Consider the following 20,284-nt stretch of genomic DNA (forward strand, 5'->3'; position numbering starts at 1 on the left):
CTGGAGTGAAAGCGATGTGGCTCACTTCCTTCTCTCCAATCACTTTCCAGAAGAACAGATTGTCTGTGGTAAGTCAATTTATTTGATCATAACCGAGCGAGTTTTATATTTTCATTAAACAGAACTTTGGTCCAAAAACGTCAATGGCGTTCAATTGTTGAAAGCTTGCTCCTCTCAATTGCGTGACTTTGACCTTGACAAAAATTATGCATTGTTAATTTGTGATTTGATCAAAAATTATCAGAAGAATCATCATCAAATAAGAAAGACAGCAACAATGTCGTCCGCACTCACTCATGATGATGTCTTGTTGGAAAAAATTAATAATTATGAGCTGAGCGCTGAACAATTTTTAAAGATGAAATACTTCAGCACGAATGATGAAGAGTTGTCGTCATTATCTATTGAGAGTTCTCCATTTGGAAATCTCAATATATGTCACTTGTCTAACAATCGATTGGGAACCATATATACAGCTTTCAATGGGAATAGAAAAAGTGGCACTCAAATTGCATGCCCTGTTGAACGAAACCAATCAAAAATATTTTGTGAAACAAATGTTAATGATGAATCAACTTTCTCACCCCAACATTGTAAATGTTTATGATGTGTTTAAGGTCAACTCTACAAGAAGAATAATTTGTATTGAAATGGAGTTATTGCAAGGAAATTTATTCTCTCAATTATTGTCACCGGAGACAAATGTGGACATTAGTGAAAATTTGATTCTTCAAATTGGATATCAAGTGTGTTCAGCATTGAGCTACTTGGATGCAGTAGACATGGTACACATGTAAGTACATTAATGTACACATGGATTTTTTAAATACTTTATTTCCTTAACCAATTTTAGTAATCTTAAACCTGAGAATATTCTGGTGAGAAATTTTGATGCACAGACGCAAACCATTAACGTTACTCTCTCAGATGTGGTTTGTAGTTTTGTATCAGGCACTGGTCACTCATACATTCCACCAGAATACGCTGCGAATGAGCAGAATAGTGAATATACAAATCGTGGAAATATTTTCATTCTTGGAGTAATTTTATGTCAACTCATTCTTCATGACAAGGTATTCAATGTCACATCTACTACCACAAATTTCATTCGAAATAGATACGGTACCAAGTATTCAGAAACGTTGCTCACTTTAATTGATTTTATGTTACTTTTAGATCCAAACGATCGTCTCTCTGTGAATGAAACCTTAGAAAGGTTTTCAAAGTTGACCAATCAAAGAGTGAATCAGCCACAACCACTTAAACCTGTGGTTCGATATTTGGAAGGTAGTAACAATACTTCATTTGTTGCAACCGATGAAGAGGTTGTATTGCAACATTTATTGTTGAAATATGATAATTTACAACCAATTTTTCACAACACGTACTGGACAGCTATTGAGCGTAGAAGATAAAAGAAATAGTTACTCGAGAAAGTCTATTCTATTACTTGCTATTAATGACCATGCGGTGCTTAATCCAGTATTTTTTACAAGCAAGGAGAATTAAGAACAAGTATAGACATCCAAATCTTTCCAAAAATATATTCTGTTTTTTAAGCCTGGAGTATTGTTGACGTTATGTATTGAAATGGAAGAAGTGAAGGGCAGTTTGTTCTCAGAATTTGTAGAGAAACGAGCCTAGAGAGCATTTGTTAAAACAGATTGCTATTCAAATTTGTGAAGCTTTGATTTACTTATACACGTTGGACACACAATGTGGAGTTGTGTAAGTAATGATTGATAATAATTCGTTGACTTTTTGGATGTATCATTCTGAACATATAGTGACATCAATTTGTCCACAATTTTTGTGAAACAAATAGAGGGACAAAAGATTAAAGTTGCCTTGTGTGATTTTGGATTGGCCACAGTTTTGAACGACACAGCTATTGAAACGGAGCAGTACAAAGCTCCAGAGGTTTTGAATCACAAGCTGTTTTCATCTGCAAGCGATGTCTTTGCCCTTGGGGTGACGTTATATCAATTAATGTCCCTCGATACCGACACAAGAATGGGAATGAAATCCATAGAAACAAGCAATATGAAAGAATTTATTCTCAAAAACACCTCACCGTTCGGCTATAGCAATGATTTTGTGCAACTAGTGGCTTCAATGCTTTGCTTCGATTCTAAACAAAGAATTTCAGTGAGAGTATCAGGAAACAACTCAAAGAGGATGCTATGGATACCAGATTCAACTCCATGTCATATCAATTTGTCACAAAATATACCACAGCAAGTTCCGTACGACAAGTTTCATTTGGATGGATAGATGCGGATGTTCACATTCAGTTAAGCAAACGCTATTCAAACGTTGAGCAACTTGGCGAGGGAGGCCAAGGTATGGTTTACAAAGTGTTCGATCACAGGTCCAAGAAAAACATTGCACTAAAGGTTTCCAAGACATCTGACTTGAATTCTGCTATTGATGAAGTGATGACTATGGCAAAACTGACACATCCACATATTGTTCCTACGTATTATGCCTTTCCAGTTGGAGTTGACACCATTTGCATTGAGATGGAATTATTGAAAGGGAGTTTGAAACAGGAGTTCATAGAACGGAAAATCGTGGTACCTGAGAAAATATTAACCCAAATTATTGAACAGGCATGTTTGGCTCTCAAATATTTGCATGAGGATAGAAAAGTGTTGCATAGGTAAGTGTTGTAGTTTGAAATTGAATTCCTTAAATGCCCAACACGTCGCATGCAGAGATGTTAAACCCATGAATATTCTTGTGAAAGAATATGAAGCTGAGAAACAAGAAATTATTATCGCGTTAGCTGACTTTGGACTAGTTAAATCCATCAATAATCTTACCAATAACACAGACAAAGTAGGAACTGCAGAATTTATGGCTCCCGAATTGCTGGCCAACGAACAAGACAAGTTTTCTTCTGCAATAGATGTTTTCGCTTTGGGTGCAACATTGTACCAGTTGATGACCTTGGACGAACGCACAACTCTAGGTGTGCTCATGCAGGAACTAAATAAGGAAGAAAATCCAGCAATGTCATTCGTGAGACTATTGGCACAAAAATCAGAAAGACGTTATTCAGCAGGGTTAATGAAATTAGTTTCCGAGATGCTACGTCTAAGGGCAAGCCAAAGAATATCAGTTCAAAACATTCTTACAAAAATCCATGATCCGAAAAAAAACTAAACCAGTAAAGTCCGTGGTTTACAAGCACGATACACGTGACGTGTTATCAATTTCATTTAACATGAGCCTGCGTGGATCTTCACTCCATTTTGGCAGCCATATCAATGGCTTGCTTGCACAATCCCTGATATCAATAAACAGCGAAGAAGGATCGCTATGTGTCTTCTTGGTGAAAAAATCCTGAATTTCTTGATCGTTATTTGAACGCAACCCTTTGGTATGTTGAAAAAATAAATCTATATCTTGCAACACATATCTCAATCTTGCAGATGAAATGGAGCTAGCTTTCGAATAGTGAGTCAGTAAATATTCTAAAAACTGCCCTCCTGCAGTAGCAAAAACAACGAACGCTGAAGAATAATGTGACTCAGCGGTTGAAGTCAATAATTGAGGAATAATTGTTGAAAGCTGGTGCACCATGTTGTCAAAATGCTCCATCAGACTTGACGCACTGCAGGACGACATACATTTCACGTTGAATACCAAAAATGTAGGCATAACCTGTCCGCTTTTCATGTCCTTGGAGTATTGGCCTTTCCACAGTTGAAACGTTAAATACTTGTTTTGAAAACATCCCAAAAAGTATTGATTATCGAAATACGATTTCAAATTCTTCAACAATAATCCATGGTTATGAAACACTGATTTCATCAAATCTTCATATTCTCTATACGTCTCAACTTTTTGAAATGTTTGTTCACATGTGGTTCCATTCCATGCTGCTTCTCTTACTATTGAATTATTCCGTTCTGCAACAAGCTCATTCAATGTAATTCCAATATACGAAAGGCTCAATTTTGTGGGAATCATTCCACTCTTAATGATAGATTTGAATGATTTTACATTTCCTTCAAAAACATGTCCATACGAAAATCGAACACCCATTTGTCGATGAATCAGTAAATGAAGATACCATAAAGAGCCTTTCATCAAAATATTTCCTCTATATTTCTTGTGTAACCATCCTGATCCATCAAATCCAATGTTTTCAGGCTTTCCATTCAACAGGACGCTCTTGATACACATTCCGATCAATGAGGCAGGATCATAGCTTCTGGTGGAGTCGTCATATACCTGCAAGTGAAGAACAAAGAAAGATGGAGAATTATCGTTTGGTGTGTCTTGGTTTAGGTGGATTGCATTGGCATATTGTGACCATCTCTCATAAACATTCCTATCGTTCATCTTTAAAAAGGTTTTAATTTCAAATTCTGACAAGTATTGATAGTACTCTTCCAAAGATTCTTTGGATTGCTCAATTTGTTTCATCATCTGATCAAACCACGATGAGTCGGCGTTGTTGATATTATTTGATGATTCATTACTTCTCAAGAGGTTGGATTGGCAGAATAATTTCAAATTGAAATTATTCGGAGACAGATAGGCAATGCAATAACGAGGAGGAGGTTGATGGTTATTCAATGATGATGACGATGGTTGCTGCTGCATTAAATTCCAATCATCATCATAGAAAAGCACTCCGTTTTTCAACAAAATTTGAGCATGATGAGGAAATATCTTGTTCAGTACAAGACTCATACCACTTGCTTCCTGTGTTGTTGTTGATGATGGAGAATTCATTTTGTTGTTGTGAGAGATGAATCCCAATTTTCCGTTTCAAAAGCTTCAATTCGTTGTTCCGTTTCATTTAATTTAATTTTTTAGTTTTAAAATTCAAAACGACAACAACAACATGTTTATTTCTAAAGAAAGTTGTTTCTGATGGTTCTAATCGAATTGCAGGCCACAGCTCTTTGAATTCAGATCCTCCACTAGCCCATCCACTGTTACCATATTGTCTTAATGCCTCTTGATGTCGTCTTTTGGCATTCATCAATCACTCACCCCATCACCTTTCGGTTTCATTTTGAACCTGTTCCCTTCACTTGTCTTTTTTAACACAAAAAAAAATCTAAGAGAACTCACCACGTGGTTGTTCAAAGCATCATCATTGCACCACTGACAACAGCATCAACAACACGAGAGAGATTGCCTGTGTTGTTGTCCTCATATTATCCTCCTTCTTCTCTGATCACATATCCCTTTACCTTTTTAAGAAAGTATTTAATAACGTCATCATCATCATCATAATATTACTTGCTTCTACTAACCACATAAACAAGAATGTCCAATCAAACGAAAATGGATCTCTCCATTGCAGAGAGAAGAGCCTACGAATTTCTTCTCCGTTCAGAAGAAGCCAAACGTTGGATCGAAGAAATGATTCAAGAACGTTTCGGTCAAGGTTCTACCATTGCCTATTTCGGTGAAATGTTAAGAGATGGTGTTGCTTTGGCCAAGTTAGCCAAGATCTTTGCTCCTTCACAAGTCAAGAAGATTAACAAACCAAATCAGAATACCATCAAATTAGAGTTTAGCTTGGTGGATAATATTACTCAATTTTTGAATGCTTGTAAATCGACCGGGTTTAGAGAAATTTATTTGTTTGGTATGTTGTTCAATCGATTGTTACTTCAATGGTTTCTAATGGGGTTTCGAATGATAACTAATAATGACTCATACTCATAATTATTATTACTGATGATTTTGACTCTACAACCACCACCAAAACTCAACATATGTTTGGCATCTTCTAATTTTATCCGTGTGTCATCACGAATCATCATGAAAACGTTTTTTACCATAACTCCACGAACTGACATTAACACTTGTCAATCTCTACAACGAATCTCTCTTGAATAATTTTATCATCCACATGGCTTGCTTCACACAACCATAGAGGTTACCGATTTGTGGGAACTCAAGAATGTCTACAAAGTTGTCCATTGTCTTCACTCTCTTTCATTGTATCTTTTCCAACACGGTCTTGCCATCAAAATGGAAAGACTCAAATCTCTCAACGTTTCTAGAGAAGATTTGGAACGAACCAAGAAGATGCTCGATGATTTAGAAAATTCTGGTATCAAATTCGATCAATCCTTGATTGAAGGAGATGATGATGGAACATTTAGTGAAGATTTGTCCTCTGATTTGAGATCGGATAATATTCGAGCCTATGTTACTGGTTTGTCTGATCCTGAAATGTGTCAAGTGAGTGGAGACAGTTTGACTCGTGCTGTGTGTGGTGTGGAAAACAAATTCACAATTCACGCTTTCGATTCTGATGGAAAACCATTAAAGTATTGTACGGACACATTTGTGGTTGAACTCAAATCATCGTCAACCACAATTCATGCTCAAGTTTTAAACAATGGAGATGGAACTTTCACCGTCAAGTATACTCCTCAAGTTGCTGATGAATATGTCATGACCATTTCATTGTACGATGAAGAATTGGGTGATGTTGCTGGTTTGCTAACCAATAAGAACAGTTCCGATGGAGTCTGGAATGTGAAAGTGACCGCAAATCCAATTTCCGATCCAACCAAGAGTGTTCTCAAACCATCTTCTCAACACGCTTCAAACAATCAAAGATCGTATCGTGCAGGTCAAGCCATTGAAGATTTGATTTTAGAGAGCAGAGATTTATACGGAAATAGAGGAGCTGGAGGTGAACCATTCTCTGCCAAACTCATTTCTCAAACTCCTGAGAATGTAGTTGAGGCAAAAGTTGTTGATACTCGTGATGGATATTATCAATTGCTTTTTAAGGTTGAGAAGGCTGGTAATTATACATTGGAAATTTCTCGACCTGGACCAAATGCAGGAGAAACCATCGTTTTAACACAAATTCGTGACAGTACTAAAATTACTGTACATGATTCAGGAAAGAGTGATCCTGATAACTGTGTGTTCATTGGTTTGACCACCAATTTACATCATTTGGTAGATGAGAATGCTGTTGAAACTGACAGAATTGTTTCTCAAAAATCCAATACTGTTAAATTAGAAAGAAAAGCCGGTGACGTGATTCGTTTCTTAATTCAAGCACGTGACGAGTTTGGAAATGTTCGTGAAGTTGATTCAGAAATTCCTTTGCCTCCTCTCATTTCTGAACAATTCCACGTCATTGCTTGTTTGGAAGGAGCTAGAGAGTCACCTGCAGAATCAGCAGATAATTTATTAATGACTCCTAGAACTGCTAAGGTTGCTAAACAAATTGAAACCTTTAAGACTGAAACTGAATCAGAAGCTTACGATTCAACAATTGTTAAATTACCAACCATTGATTCAGATTCAGAATTGACTGCACTTCTCGGTCTCGCTCAATTACAAACTGGTGACGCTCAACAATTAGAATCAAAACTTCACTCGACATTGCTCAAATTTGTTTCACATACTGGTCATCATGGATTGTATCTTGTTGAAACTAAATTGATCAAGAGTGGTGAATATTCATTGCAATGTAGAGTTGCTCAAGGAAGTGAAACTTCAACATCCACTGCTGCAGAATCTTCTGAAGAAACTCCAAAGCCAAAACAAACACTCTTAACAGTTGGAGGTGCTCATACTGTCATTGTTCGTGATGCAGGAGTTACTGATGCAAGTCAATGTGTTGTGATTCAAAGCTTTGCAAAGGCAGAAAATGCTTCCAAGACCATCATTGTTCCAAATCTCAACAAAATGGACATGAAAACTGAAGAATCTTCTGAAAATCCAGATGCATTCACAGATACTTTCAAGAAATTCCATGCTGGTCGTGAAATGCACTTGATTGTTGAAGCACGTGATCGATATGGAAATGCAAGAGAAATTGCAGAGAATGATGAATTTTTGGTAAAGTTGACACCAAAGACTGAATCTGTTTCATCTCCAATTAGTCCAAGAGGTGATGCCAAGGTTTGTCATGCTGCCTCAACCAAGTTTGTTCAAGGAAAGGGACTTTTTGAAGTTGTCTACACTGTCACAACTGCACAAAACTACATTATGGAAGTTGTGTACGTTGACAAGTCAAAAGTCACCACATCCGATGATCAAAATCTTGCAGAACGTTATACATTTGCTCAACCTGTAAAAGCATTCCCTCAAGAAGTGGTTGTGACAGATGCTGCTAAAACTGATGCTCAAAATGTTCTCTTCTCAGGAACTGGTGTCACCAATGGAGTTCAAGGAAAGGAAGCATTCTTTGTCATGAGAATGAGAGATTCATTCAAGAATTTAAGACGTCAAGGAGGTGATCAAGTGGAAGTAACAGTGATCAATGATGCTCGTAAAATTGAAACTCCAGCAACTGAAATTGTTGACAATCAAGATGGTACTTATACAGTTCGATATGTGGCAAAAGCATCTGGTAAGAATCGATTCCAAATCAGAATCAATGGTGAACTCGTTCAAGGAAATGATATTTTGGATGCTGGTTTATTCATTTCTCCACCAAACATTGAAGATGCAAGCAATGTTGAAACCATTCTTGACCATGATTTACTTTCTGCTCTCTTGAATGCATTCCGTGTGGAACAAAAGACTGACAATTTGGTTGAACAAATTCAAGCTTTGAGACAAGAACTTGTGAGACAGTTGAGAGAAAATACCCGAGTTGGTTCCGGTGTTCGTGAAAAGGAGAGAAAGATTTCATTGCTCGCTGAAAATAAGTATCATGCCGAAGAGTTGATGAATCAAAAGGGAGGTATTATTGGATATTTCCAACGTAGAAGAACTATGCAACTTAATAATGGACTCGATGGTCTCTCTACTTCAGCTGCCGATGCCATGATTAAGGAAAATATTAATCTTTATGGAAATTTGTTCTATTTACTTCAAACTAATCCAAAATATTTGGCCAAATGCATTTTCCTTGTTCCTCCATCTGAGCTTGACCAATTCTTGAACACTGTCACTTTGACTTTGTACGGTTATGCTTTCAACCCTCGTGAAGAATACTTGATTTTGAACTTGTTCAATGAGGCTCTATTGTTGGAAGTTCAAAACTCTAATCTTGACAGCTTCTTGTCAGGTAACCCAATTTTGATCAAATTATTGATCAACTATTGTCACGAAAGAATTTCTGGAAAGACTTTCTTACAAAAGGTCCTCTATGATAAGATTCTTGATCCAATTATTGAAGAGAAGGACCTCAACTTAGATTTGAATCCTATCACATTGCTTCGTGAAATGGTTTCTCAATCCGAAGTTGAAACTGGTATCAAGTCAACCATTGACTTTAAAGAAATGACTTATGAGAAAGCCATGGAAACCAATGAAACTGTTCGTAATGTCATTAACATGAGAAAGCAAAAGATGATCCAAATTTGCGAACAAATTCTTACAAGTATCTATGATAACATTGCCGAGTTACCTTATGGTTTGAGATTTGTTTGCCGACAATTGAGAGCACTCTTACTCAAGAAACATCCAAATACTGATGAAAAGAAGATTAATCAAGTTATTTCATACATTCTCTTCTTCCGTTATTTGAACCCTCCTCTCTGTGCACCTGATGGTTTCAACTTGACCAAGAAGAAGATTTCAGCAGTGATGAGAAACAACTTGGGTCACATTTCCAAAGTCTTGATGAGAATTACCACTTTCAGAGAATTTGAACCTCATGTCGATCATCACATGGTCATGATGAATGAATGGGTTCATAACAATACTGGACCATTCGTTGAAAAATTCCTCATTCCTAGCTTACAAATTGTTGAACCTGAAGAATTCCTTGGTGTTAATCAATACGCTGAATTGACACAAAAGAAATCACCAAGTATTACCATCACTATTAATGAAATTGCTCTCACACATAATTTATTGGTCAAGTTTGCCAAGAGAATTATTTCACAAGAACAAAACACTCCTGATCCATTGAGTGATTTACTCACCAAGTTCAAGGATAAGATTCCAGAACAAGTCGATACTGGAAAGAATGAAGAGATTACTCTTCTACTTGTTCCACCATCCAATGATGAAAAATCAGCTGATGACAATGATGACTCATGGTTGGATGTGACACCAGAACAATTATATGAACTCACTAAGGAAAATCTTCGAACTCTTCTCAAATATATCACTCCACAACAATTGGGTGAAAGTGTTGACGATACCATTCAAAAATCTGCCATCTATACTGAAGAATTGGCCAAGAATAAGGAAACAGAAGCTACTGCATCGATTGTGAAGAAGAAGATTGATGATATTAGTCGTGCTCTTCCAAAATTGGAAGAATATCAAATCATCTCTAAGGAGAATAATTATCGTAAATTATTGATTGACATTACCAAGGAAATTCAAAATCGTGAAGAACTTCAAAAGAAGCAACAAAAAGAAATTGAGAGATTGAAGGAAAGTTTGAATAGCTTGAAATCTTATTATACTTTCTTGACTGAAAAGGATGCAAGCTTGGATGAATATGTTCAACAAACACTTCGAAATTATTTCAAGAAGCAAGAGAAGAAACAAGAATCTTCCAAGAATGCCAAGAGCAAGACTTACAAATTCTCGTACAAGAAGTTGACAGAAAAGTACAAGGTCATTCAAGAAATTCAAGATGGTGGTTCAGTGAACTCGTTGCAAAAGAAGGCTGTTAAATTCACCATCTCCATGAATGAATCTGAACCTGGTGTGTTTTTAGTGACACCAACGCTGGCTGGTGTGACCATTACAACATTGAAATTGAAGTTGGATGAATTGTTGGATAAACGTGAAAAGGGTGTGTCAACCATTAAGATTGAAGGAGTTGTTTTGGATGTGAACATGACCATTCACTTGCTGAATAAGAAATTCTTGTCAAAGATGAAGTAAATTTCTAAAATTGAATAATAATGGGACAAATTTTGATTACAAAATTAACAAACACCTTACGTAATTAAGAGTGACAAGGGGCAGATTAAAACTACAGCTTCCACCCTAAGCTGAGGTTAGTGGGTTTCGTTCATGTTCTGGAACTCTCTTATATCCCAACTACAGTAGTTGAGCAAAAAAAGTTTACAACGAACGGGAATCGAACCCATGACCTTAAGCGTGTTAGGCTTACGATCTAACCAACTGATCTACCGTTGCTTACATAAGGATTGAAACCTATCTGTTATTTCTTCGCAATTCTTACAAGAACACCCTGCACGAATACGATCATTATTGAGGACATAACAAGTGGCCACGGATGATGATTGTGGAGATGATATGAAACGGACTCATGATTCAACAAAACACAATAAAGAAAAACATCTTCTTGAAAAGCACAATTCTCATTTTAAGACAACTCTTTAAAAATGTCTACATTGCCCACTCAATTATCATCCTCCTCATCCATACCTTCTTCCACCCTACCACCAGTCACAACCAAAGTCCTAGTGTTATGTGGTGTTTGTGGATGTGGAAAATCCACCATCGCCTCGAAAATCATTGAATATCTAAATTCAAACTCAACTACCACTGGCCTCTCATCCAACGATTATGCATTCATCGAAGGCGATTTATTTCATTCCGTGAGTAATATTGAAAAGATGAAGAATGGTATTCCTCTCACTGATAATGATCGGAAACCATGGTTATTGGCCATTCATCTTCAAATCATGAATGAAATCAAACATTTTAATCGGAAATTCATCCTTGTCACATGTTCCGCGTTGAAACATCAATACAGAGAATTACTCATTGCTGGTGATCAGTATTTGTGTGAACGTGAGGAAGATGTTTTAGATCAACCCTTGATAACCAATGAAAATATGAATATTCTCCCCCAACAACAATCATTGAAATGGTATTTTGTTCATTTAACAACCAATAAGGATGTTATTTCACAACGAATGCAAGAACGAACGGGTCATTATATGAATCCATCATTGATACAGAGTCAATTTGATTGTTTGGATATGATGCCATTCGATCCATACAAGTTTCCAAATGCAACATTGGTGAGTGTGGACAATGAAGGACCCGTGGAAATGGTTGTTGATAATATTATTTCATTTGTGCTCAACAAGTGAGAAAAGAAACAACTTGGTGTTGCAAGGTGTGTAATAATTCCTGAGACCAATTAGGATCAACTTCTCATTGATGTTAAAATGTAATAAAATGACAGCACATATAACACAAGGTTAAGAAATTAACATCGTGGGTCTTTTGACATGAAGTTTGGTATAACACTAATGCTTTTGATGTCTTTTCTCAATATGGCAATAAAATCACGGATCGCGACAAAGCGAGGCGAAGATTAGCATCAAAAAAATTATCTTTCCAAAGTGCCACTTGTCAATGACGCGGCCAGCACCCACAAGCTGCAGTTATCGTCGTTGCAGCTCGCTTCTCATCTTCCTATCCTCTCTTCTATGTGTTTACTTTTCTTTCGAATTTGTTGCTTCTCAACAAGAACAACACTTTTATCCAACTTCACAAATTCTCGTGTGGGGTAACAATGTGGACCACAAATGTGGTTATCCCTACATGATGAGTTCAGAGCTTCCCGTTCGAAGTAAACGATTGGAACAGGCTGCTTTCACAAATTCTTATTCCTCGTATTATCATCCAGCTTTGGGTTTGTCGAATGTGAACTCTTCGTTAGTGCAAGTCGCGGATGGATTTTCATTTAAAATGATTTTAGTACATTATGTGAATGGAGAGAATGGAAATTTTGTCAATGAAACCATCTATGGATGTGGAGATAATGGAAATAAGTAGGTTTTTGTTGTGGAATGATGTTTGGTAAATTCACAATTAATAGTCAATTAGGTGAGTCATGGAATTTTGGAATTGAAAATTTAATTTGCAAAATATTATTTAAAACAAAAAAATATTTCAAAAACATGTGATGGAGAAAAGGCTTTTTTGATCAACCACCGATTGCTATCTCTCCGATGGCTCCAATTTATACATTTAGTACTGCTGATTTATTATCAACCAATCCATTGCGAGATTTAAAAATTGTACAACTCACTTGCTGGTTTGATTGTCTTGCTTTGACCAATGATGGAAAGGTATTTCGACATGAAATTTACACGAGAAAATGGGTACAATTAGCATTTCCTTCCACCATGATTCATCCCGATACGTCATTGGAAATCCCAGTAAATATTATTCAAATTGAAGAAACTGGAGCTTTTGGAAAAGAAACATATTTCGCCTTGACCAGTGAAGGATTTGTATTCACTTGGGGTTACAACAATTCGGGAATTCGAGGACATTCCTTCGAGGTAGAACTCGCAGAAACTCCAATGATCATTCCTTCTTTAAGAAATATTACGTTCATCACGACAGGAAGTTTTATCAATGAGGATCATTCTTCTTCGATGGCTCTTGCCATTAATTCCACAGGACATGTCTTTACATGGGGAAGTAATGAAGAAGGAGCTCTTGGATTGAACATGGTTGAAACTTGTGTGACCTGTATTGTCCCATTTCCTCAATTAGTTCCATTCAATTATGAACTAACAGGTCGAATTGTAAAAGCTGATGCCATTGCGTTGCATGTCGTAGCATGGAGTGAAAATGGTCAAATTTTCACATGGGGAAGCGATGTCGATGCTCAAACCAGTAATGGTCTCGGCATGCAAATTTCACCTTGGAACATGACAGAATATTTCTATGAAAAAGTAATAGAAAACTCTCCAATGGATTCTTTCATTGTAAAGGAATGTAGTGTTTCAGTTGGAGCTACTGCATGTTTAATTGGAGGAAATATTTATTCATTTGGATCAATTCCAACTCGTGGAACGCTGGTGAGTGAGCAAATTGCTTTGGTTCCATTACCGAGCAATGTAACAACCTTCAAATTGTTGAGAGAGGGAGGAATTGCAGTTTTGGAAAATAATGAAGTTTATGTGTGGGGTGTGAATTGGCAGGCAAAAGGATGTTTTGATGATTATTATCATTTACAGTTTCCACAGCCATTGTCTAGGAATCCACCAACGCCATTCAAGCCATTTATCAATAGTTCTGAACCTGAAGACAAACAACAGCTATCTAACGTCATTATTCAGGGAGGATTTGATTGTAACTATGTCCTCATTACAAAACCAAACAAGACACAATCCACGCTACATGTTTGGGGTCAATGCCAAAATAGTCTCAATTTAGCAGCAACAGCACCTGTCAAAGAACCTTCCGATGATCAAATTCCGTTTTTCAACCTCTCAGACAGAATGATTGACATTAGTTACAAGCAAACACATGCACTAGCTCTCACTTCGAATGGAACAGTGATTGGTTGGGGTGAAAATTACAACAATCAATTAGGCTTTTCTTCGCAAACTCAAACTCCTATCCCATTATTACAAGAAATACCACTCGAGGAGAGAAGAGCAACACAGATTTCAGCAGGTGTGAGCTTCTCTCTCATTTTGTTGAATAATGGATCTTTGATTGGAGCTGGAAGTAATTATCGAGGAAATTTAGCCTCTGAAATTAGCCCAGTTTCACAATTTACAATCATTAACACTACATTTTTACAAGAAGGTGAATCGATTATAGATATTGAAGCTTGTGATGAAGTATCCTTTGTCGTGACTTCTTCAGGTAAAGTTTACGGATCTGGCTCCAACGATGGGTTGAGACTAGTGAATAATCCCAGTATTGTACAAATTCCTTATTTCGTTCCGTTGAAAGGTGGAATTATTGATTCAAAACGAATTATTAAGGTGGTTGGTTATTATTTCGCAGTTTTGCTTTCTGAGGATGGTGATGCAATAGTTTTCAAAGATGGAACTTCCAAAAAATTGGAATTACCAGACCCTACTGACTCAGTAATTGACATTTCTGTACATAGAGGAAACGAGCATATGTATGATGGAGTTCAAAACGTTCATTTACTGACACGAAAAGGAAACATTTATGGAAATGGAAGCAATGCCTGGTTTGAAATGAGTGCAACACTTGAAATTCAAGAAGCCATTACTCCAACTTTGACAATTTCTTCAAAAAATACCGATGGAATTCCTTATGCGATTGGTACTGGTTTAAATCATGCCATCGTCGCAGTGGCTAAAGCGTGGTCATGTTTTTCAAAGAATTCTACTGATGACGCTGTTTGTAACTCTTCTGGATTTTGTGTGGCACCTGACACCTGTCGTTGTAAACATGTCAATATTTCTGGAATTGATTGTGGTGAATTTAAATGTTTTGGAATTTGGCGAAACGATTCAAATGTTTGTTCAGGAGCTGGAAATTGCACCACGTTGGACACTTGTGTTTGTCAAGAAGGTTTTTTTGGTGCCAATTGTTCCGTTCGAGTAGCAACATGTTTTAGGAAGTTTCCACATGATGCCTGTAATGGAAATGGAGTTTGTGTCGCTCCTGACAAGTGTGAATGCAAAGAAGGATATTATGGACCTCAATGTGAAAACAAATCTTGTTACGAATTTGCAAGCTTTGAAAAGGAATTGGCAGCGAGCAGACGATCCTCTAGTATGAAAATGAATTTATGCAATAAAATTTTACGCTTGTGAAGCGCATCCTCTCAAACTCGAGTTCTCTCGATCACTCGAACTTTTTTTAAACAAACGGCAAGTCCCTTCAATCTGTCAGTTTGACAAACAAGAGAAAAAAATGAGAACAAGGACCACATTCAATTCTTCATCAACAACCAAGAGAACTACATTTGACGGTCATCATTCGATCAAGAGCAACAAACCTTCGAAAAAGATCAAACAGTCTTCCGAGCAAAAAACTCATACACGACAGTTCAGCAACGATGAATTGTTTTCAATATTCCGCTTCCTATCTCCGCAATCGATTCTGTATCCATGTTGTGCTGTGTGTAAGCAATGGAATCAATTGGCCTTTAGTAACATTTTGTGGAAACATTATTGTTCCACTTTGCTGATGAACGACTTGTTTAAATGGAACGAAAAGTGCACACTTTTTAAGGTAGAATTAGAGTCTCAAACAAGTAATGATGAGAATGAATTTGTTGCGTCTGAAAATGATCCACAGTATTGGTATTCCATTTTCTGAACCGTGTTTTATTTTCCAATGTTTCAATGTTTCAACTCATTTACAGAACAAGACTTTGACAACGATCAACAAGATAGTGACGGTGAATATGTTGAATCTGAGATTTGTGGTTCAGAAGAATGTTTAACTTTTCAAATGCCGCCAACTTTCATTTCAGATTTTGAATGTGTTCCAGGCGAATTTGTTCGGCAAAATTTCAGGCAAAATAAATTCAGGCAAAATTTTTTTGTACTGGGCGGGCAATCCAAATTTGTACATGGGAAAAACCGTAGATAGACAGATCTACGTTAAAAAAAACACAGCAATCATCAGCCCTTACTTCTTGTAGCTTGCACTTCATTTCCTAACTCGAGTATTCTCTTCAGGTACCGTTTCATAATTTTCTTCAATAATGTAGAACATAGAGATTACACTATTCTCAACACTCGATTCCTTATGGTACGGGCTCCTTGAGAAGTGAGTTGATTTCTCCTTTTCTTCATCTTTGGTGATGAAGAAATTGATGATGATGAGCAGATGATTCCTCGTCTTATTCCTCATATGTTTCCTCAATAACTGTCGTAATGCGATTGAAGAGAATCTTGGTAAGTTGTCTCGAAACCTCAGATACTGTAAGGCGTCCTTAATTCCAATCCACATACTCGTATAAACTTGTCGAACATCGACACATTGAACATCTTTTCAAATGAATGTAACGAAACACAACACAGCTGAGATGGTATAACAGAATGTGAATTGCAAGAACCTTCTGACTATTACAAAAACGAATTGGAACAAGTTTACAAAAAACGATCCCTTCAAGCAAAACAAGCCATTCTACTGACCATCCTGGGAAGGCGAGAATGTATGCCCAATGTATGGACAGACAAGGTTTTCATTTCCAAATGTGACCACCGCCATGTTGTGTTAGAAAGTTGTGCCATTCCTCTCGCTGCATTTCTCGTGTCCATCACCTTTCAGGAATATGACACATTGAAAACATTGGTAGATTTTAGCACGCACAATCACCAACTAGCAGTGTCTCCTTTCGTTTCTGATAAGGTTCAACCATTTGTGTATTTTCAAGTCATGGATGACTATTTGGACGATTTGGAATTTGACACTGAAAATTTTGAGTGGACTGATCGAGATTTTGGCAAGGGAGGAGAATGGATTCCCAAATTTTTCAATGCTGGTGCATATGCTGAAGAGTATTCATACAGAGCTTCCTTTATTGACGAGTCTCGAGAATGGAAAGTTACAAAAGTTTACAATTCCTATTATGTGTAAGAATGTTCGACCATACCAAAATTGAAAAGTATTAAAGAACAATATGTATTGGAAAGCAGAATAGAAACCAACCCAGCAACGATAGCCAACATATACACGTTCCAAAGTTTAACCTTTGATTTCATTACCATGTCAGATCATTTCGTATAATTTTGGACATTTGACAGCAAAGGCAAGTAAACAATTACTATAATTTTTTCCAAATTTCACACATGATTTGGTTGAAAAAGTCAAAAAAGAGCCAAAAGATGTTGCTGCGGCTGCCGTTCAGAACCTCTCCGATTCGACATATTCTCATAACAATTTGTGTCGTTGTTACAAGTGTTTTGCTGCGGATTACATGTTCGGCACAAGACCATGTTCATCCGAATCCATTCGACAGCAATTCCCTATTATCATCAGCAACAACAACAAGCAATCCAACGAATACGAAGGATTCAACAGCTCCTCGATCTTTGTGCTTTTCCATGACGGACACACCATGGAAGTGTGATTCAAATAATCGAATAACATTAATTTATAATAATTGGCTTTCCTCTCAAGTCAATGTCGAAGTGGCAAAAATCATTCTCGAAGAACAATTGGGAGTTTGTGTGCAGTTATTGTTACTTCCAGTCATGGACGGAGTGTTTTTAATTAATAACAAGGGAAATGAAACGGCGTTGGCCATTTTAGAATTTTGGAAAATTAATCGATATGAAGATTACAAGTAGGTGTTGTTGTTTCAAAAATTCACACCCATGGTAACAATGGCTATATTGAAAATATTATTTCAACTACTATTATTTTGGATTCATTAATATTTATCATGTCACACATTTAGAGCCCATGTTCAAAATGGTAAATTCATTTCAGACATTGGAGAACTTGGTCCTCTTGGAAGAGTCGGATGGTACATTCCTCATTTCATGACACATGATCCATCAGCACTCAATGACAACAACAATCAAGAATTTATTCGATCCTATCGATATTTCAGAACCACTCCAAAATATCGTTTAATTACAGGATCGAGGACTTGGTCCATGGTCGATCAACAAATTGTTCGAAATTTAAAATTGAATTTACAAGTGGAATATCCTCCTGAAAACAACACGGAACAATATCTTATTGACACGCTGGAAAAGGCTCAACTTGAGAAAAAACCTATCGTGGTCGTGTTTTGGACACCTCATCAAATCTTTGGTTCTGAAAATCCTCCTCAACGAGTTTTTCTACCTGCCTATTCTGAAGATTGTCGAAAATTATCGAATATTGAGAGAAGCCTAGTCGATTGTGATTATCCACCAACGACACTCAACAAGTTGATTAGTGACGCTGTGTCAAAACTTTCTGCACGGGCACAATTGTTTTTGAGAAATTTCAAATATCAAAGTTCAGATCAATTACAAATCATGGGTGACATTTTCTACCATCAAATGCAACCGCGAGAGGCTGCATGTAAATGGCTCAAGAATAATACTGAATTGTGGATGTCATGGATTCGAGAATCGTCGCCTTCTCGTCCTCAACAAGATCTTCCACTTTCTATTGGAATGGCTGTTTTGGCAGCATCGATTGGAATTTCAATCATTGCTCTTGCAACCATACTCATTGGATGCAGCATTCAGCGAAGATCTTCCACTCGAAGACTTGAGAATCGGCTTGCTCCAAAAACACCTCCTATTTGTATTGTTTTTACAAGTATTCAAAATGCAGCACTATTGTGGACATTGGCCACTGAAACCATGAAAAAAGTCATGACCATACATAATCGAGTTATGAGACGTAATATCAAGAAATTTCGAGGATATGAAGTGAAAACTCATTTGGATTCATTCATGATTGCATTTCAATGTCCTCTGGATGCTGTGGCTTGTTGCTTGTCCATTCAGAAAGAGCTTCTCGAGTGTGAATGGACAAGTGACATGTTGGCATTTCCTGACCTTCGAAAAGTGGTTTGGAACGATCATGTCGTGTATCATGGTCCTCGTGTGAAAATTGGAATTCATTTTGGAAGTGACATTCAAGCACAATATGATACAACCACTCGACGATTTGATTATTTCGGAACGACGGTCAATAAGGCAAGTCGAGTGTCCAAAGTGTGTGAGAGAGGAGGAAGAATTTATATCAGTGAAGAGACAATGCAATATATTAAGGATCAAGTGATCCAATATGATTCATTCCATGATACAAACATGTCGACAACAGCAACGTCGACGATGGTCAAGCATGTACACTTCACATTGTTCTCGTCAAGTCATGAAGATGAACATTCGGTTGCTGCACATGGAGTGGATGACCACCCAATCGTGACACCTACACCCTCATTGAAGCAATTAGTGGCATCAGGACAAGTGGTTTTTGAACTTGTTGAAGAGGTTTTCTTGAAAGGTTTAACTGGAAAGCATGCCATTTATTGGGTCAAGGAAGTGAATGATCCTCGATCGACCTTTATTGAGAACTATGAAATGCATGGAAGAAATCATGTGGCAGTGGCAAAAATTGGTTCCGTAGCAACTCCGTTATCGTGTACTACTACAACACATGCAGTGAGTGGAATTACTGGAGAGGAGTCTCCATTGAAATCTCCTTCATTAATGAATGTGTCACAATTGGCAAAATATGATTTCCAAGCTTCGATTGAACAAACGTTAAAGAATAGTGCGACATTATCGGAAGAGGAAAAATCCATTCTGATTCAACGATTTGTCTTGTGGAGTGCTTGTTGTGAATATGGTTCTGTTGGTGGCAGAGCTTGCCTGATACGTGACATGTGGATCAAATTTCCTGACTCTACCTTGATGAAATTTATTGCAAATGTTTTGGCTCAACAAGATGAAGGACAACCATGTCATGTCATGGAGACAACAATTATTGGTGAAAGTACAACAAACTCGTCGAATTCGAGTACAAGGAATGATGATGTTAATTTTGGACTGGAAATTCATGAAGATGATCAAGACACTGCAGTGAAATACTCTCACAGTAAAGATGAAACACATTAAGCTCGTTTGCAAGTTAAAAGACTTTACCAATTCAATATAGGGTCATATTCTTCTAGCATCGTTAAAGTCATCATAAT

At 37.1% G+C, this 20,284-nt stretch overlaps 8 protein-coding genes across 8 annotated transcripts; 7 read left to right on the plus strand and 1 right to left on the minus strand.

The window, feature by feature from the left end:
• On the plus strand, positions 1 to 1,415 carry C9374_013714 (uncharacterized protein; the record flags this gene model as incomplete). The annotated part of the gene is made up of 4 exons (XM_044689621.1): positions 1 to 68; positions 123 to 559; positions 618 to 793; positions 854 to 1,415. Coding segments are annotated over 4 exons (1,243 nt in total), but the record flags the coding sequence as incomplete, so codon positions are not given.
• Positions 1,416 to 2,183: 768 nt separating this feature from the next.
• On the plus strand, positions 2,184 to 3,168 carry C9374_013715 (uncharacterized protein; the record flags this gene model as incomplete). Its single annotated transcript, XM_044689622.1, has 2 exons — positions 2,184 to 2,662; positions 2,718 to 3,168. 2 exons carry the CDS (start codon positions 2,184 to 2,186, stop codon positions 3,166 to 3,168), a joined length of 930 nt encoding a protein of 309 aa, XP_044541779.1.
• An 18-nt stretch (positions 3,169 to 3,186) lies between these two features.
• Positions 3,187 to 4,749, minus strand: C9374_013716 (uncharacterized protein; the record flags this gene model as incomplete). The annotated part of the gene is made up of 1 exon (XM_044689623.1): positions 3,187 to 4,749. The coding sequence occupies one exon, from the start codon at positions 4,747 to 4,749 to the stop codon at positions 3,187 to 3,189; it is 1,563 nt and encodes a 520-aa protein (XP_044541780.1).
• Positions 4,750 to 5,292: 543 nt separating this feature from the next.
• C9374_013717 (uncharacterized protein) lies at positions 5,293 to 10,803 on the plus strand (the record flags this gene model as incomplete). Its single annotated transcript, XM_044689624.1, has 2 exons — positions 5,293 to 5,617; positions 5,909 to 10,803. The coding sequence occupies 2 exons, from the start codon at positions 5,293 to 5,295 to the stop codon at positions 10,801 to 10,803; spliced, it is 5,220 nt and encodes a 1,739-aa protein (XP_044541781.1).
• Positions 10,804 to 11,270: 467 nt separating this feature from the next.
• C9374_013718 (uncharacterized protein) lies at positions 11,271 to 11,987 on the plus strand (the record flags this gene model as incomplete). Its single annotated transcript, XM_044689626.1, has 1 exon — positions 11,271 to 11,987. One exon carries the CDS (start codon positions 11,271 to 11,273, stop codon positions 11,985 to 11,987), a length of 717 nt encoding a protein of 238 aa, XP_044541782.1.
• Positions 11,988 to 12,255: 268 nt separating this feature from the next.
• On the plus strand, positions 12,256 to 15,440 carry C9374_013719 (uncharacterized protein; the record flags this gene model as incomplete). The annotated part of the gene is made up of 3 exons (XM_044689627.1): positions 12,256 to 12,674; positions 12,722 to 12,729; positions 12,820 to 15,440. 3 exons carry the CDS (start codon positions 12,256 to 12,258, stop codon positions 15,438 to 15,440), a joined length of 3,048 nt encoding a protein of 1,015 aa, XP_044541783.1.
• Positions 15,441 to 16,794: 1,354 nt separating this feature from the next.
• Positions 16,795 to 17,217, plus strand: C9374_013720 (uncharacterized protein; the record flags this gene model as incomplete). Its single annotated transcript, XM_044689628.1, has 1 exon — positions 16,795 to 17,217. The coding sequence occupies one exon, from the start codon at positions 16,795 to 16,797 to the stop codon at positions 17,215 to 17,217; it is 423 nt and encodes a 140-aa protein (XP_044541784.1).
• A 467-nt stretch (positions 17,218 to 17,684) lies between these two features.
• C9374_013721 (uncharacterized protein) lies at positions 17,685 to 20,207 on the plus strand (the record flags this gene model as incomplete). Its single annotated transcript, XM_044689629.1, has 2 exons — positions 17,685 to 17,926; positions 18,041 to 20,207. The coding sequence occupies 2 exons, from the start codon at positions 17,685 to 17,687 to the stop codon at positions 20,205 to 20,207; spliced, it is 2,409 nt and encodes an 802-aa protein (XP_044541785.1).
• Between the last annotated feature and the right edge of the window lie 77 nt (positions 20,208 to 20,284).

Source organism: Naegleria lovaniensis (assembly GCF_003324165.1).
Source record: "Naegleria lovaniensis strain ATCC 30569 chromosome Unknown tig072, whole genome shotgun sequence".
NCBI lineage: Eukaryota > Heterolobosea > Eutetramitea > Acrasida > Naegleriidae > Naegleria > Naegleria lovaniensis.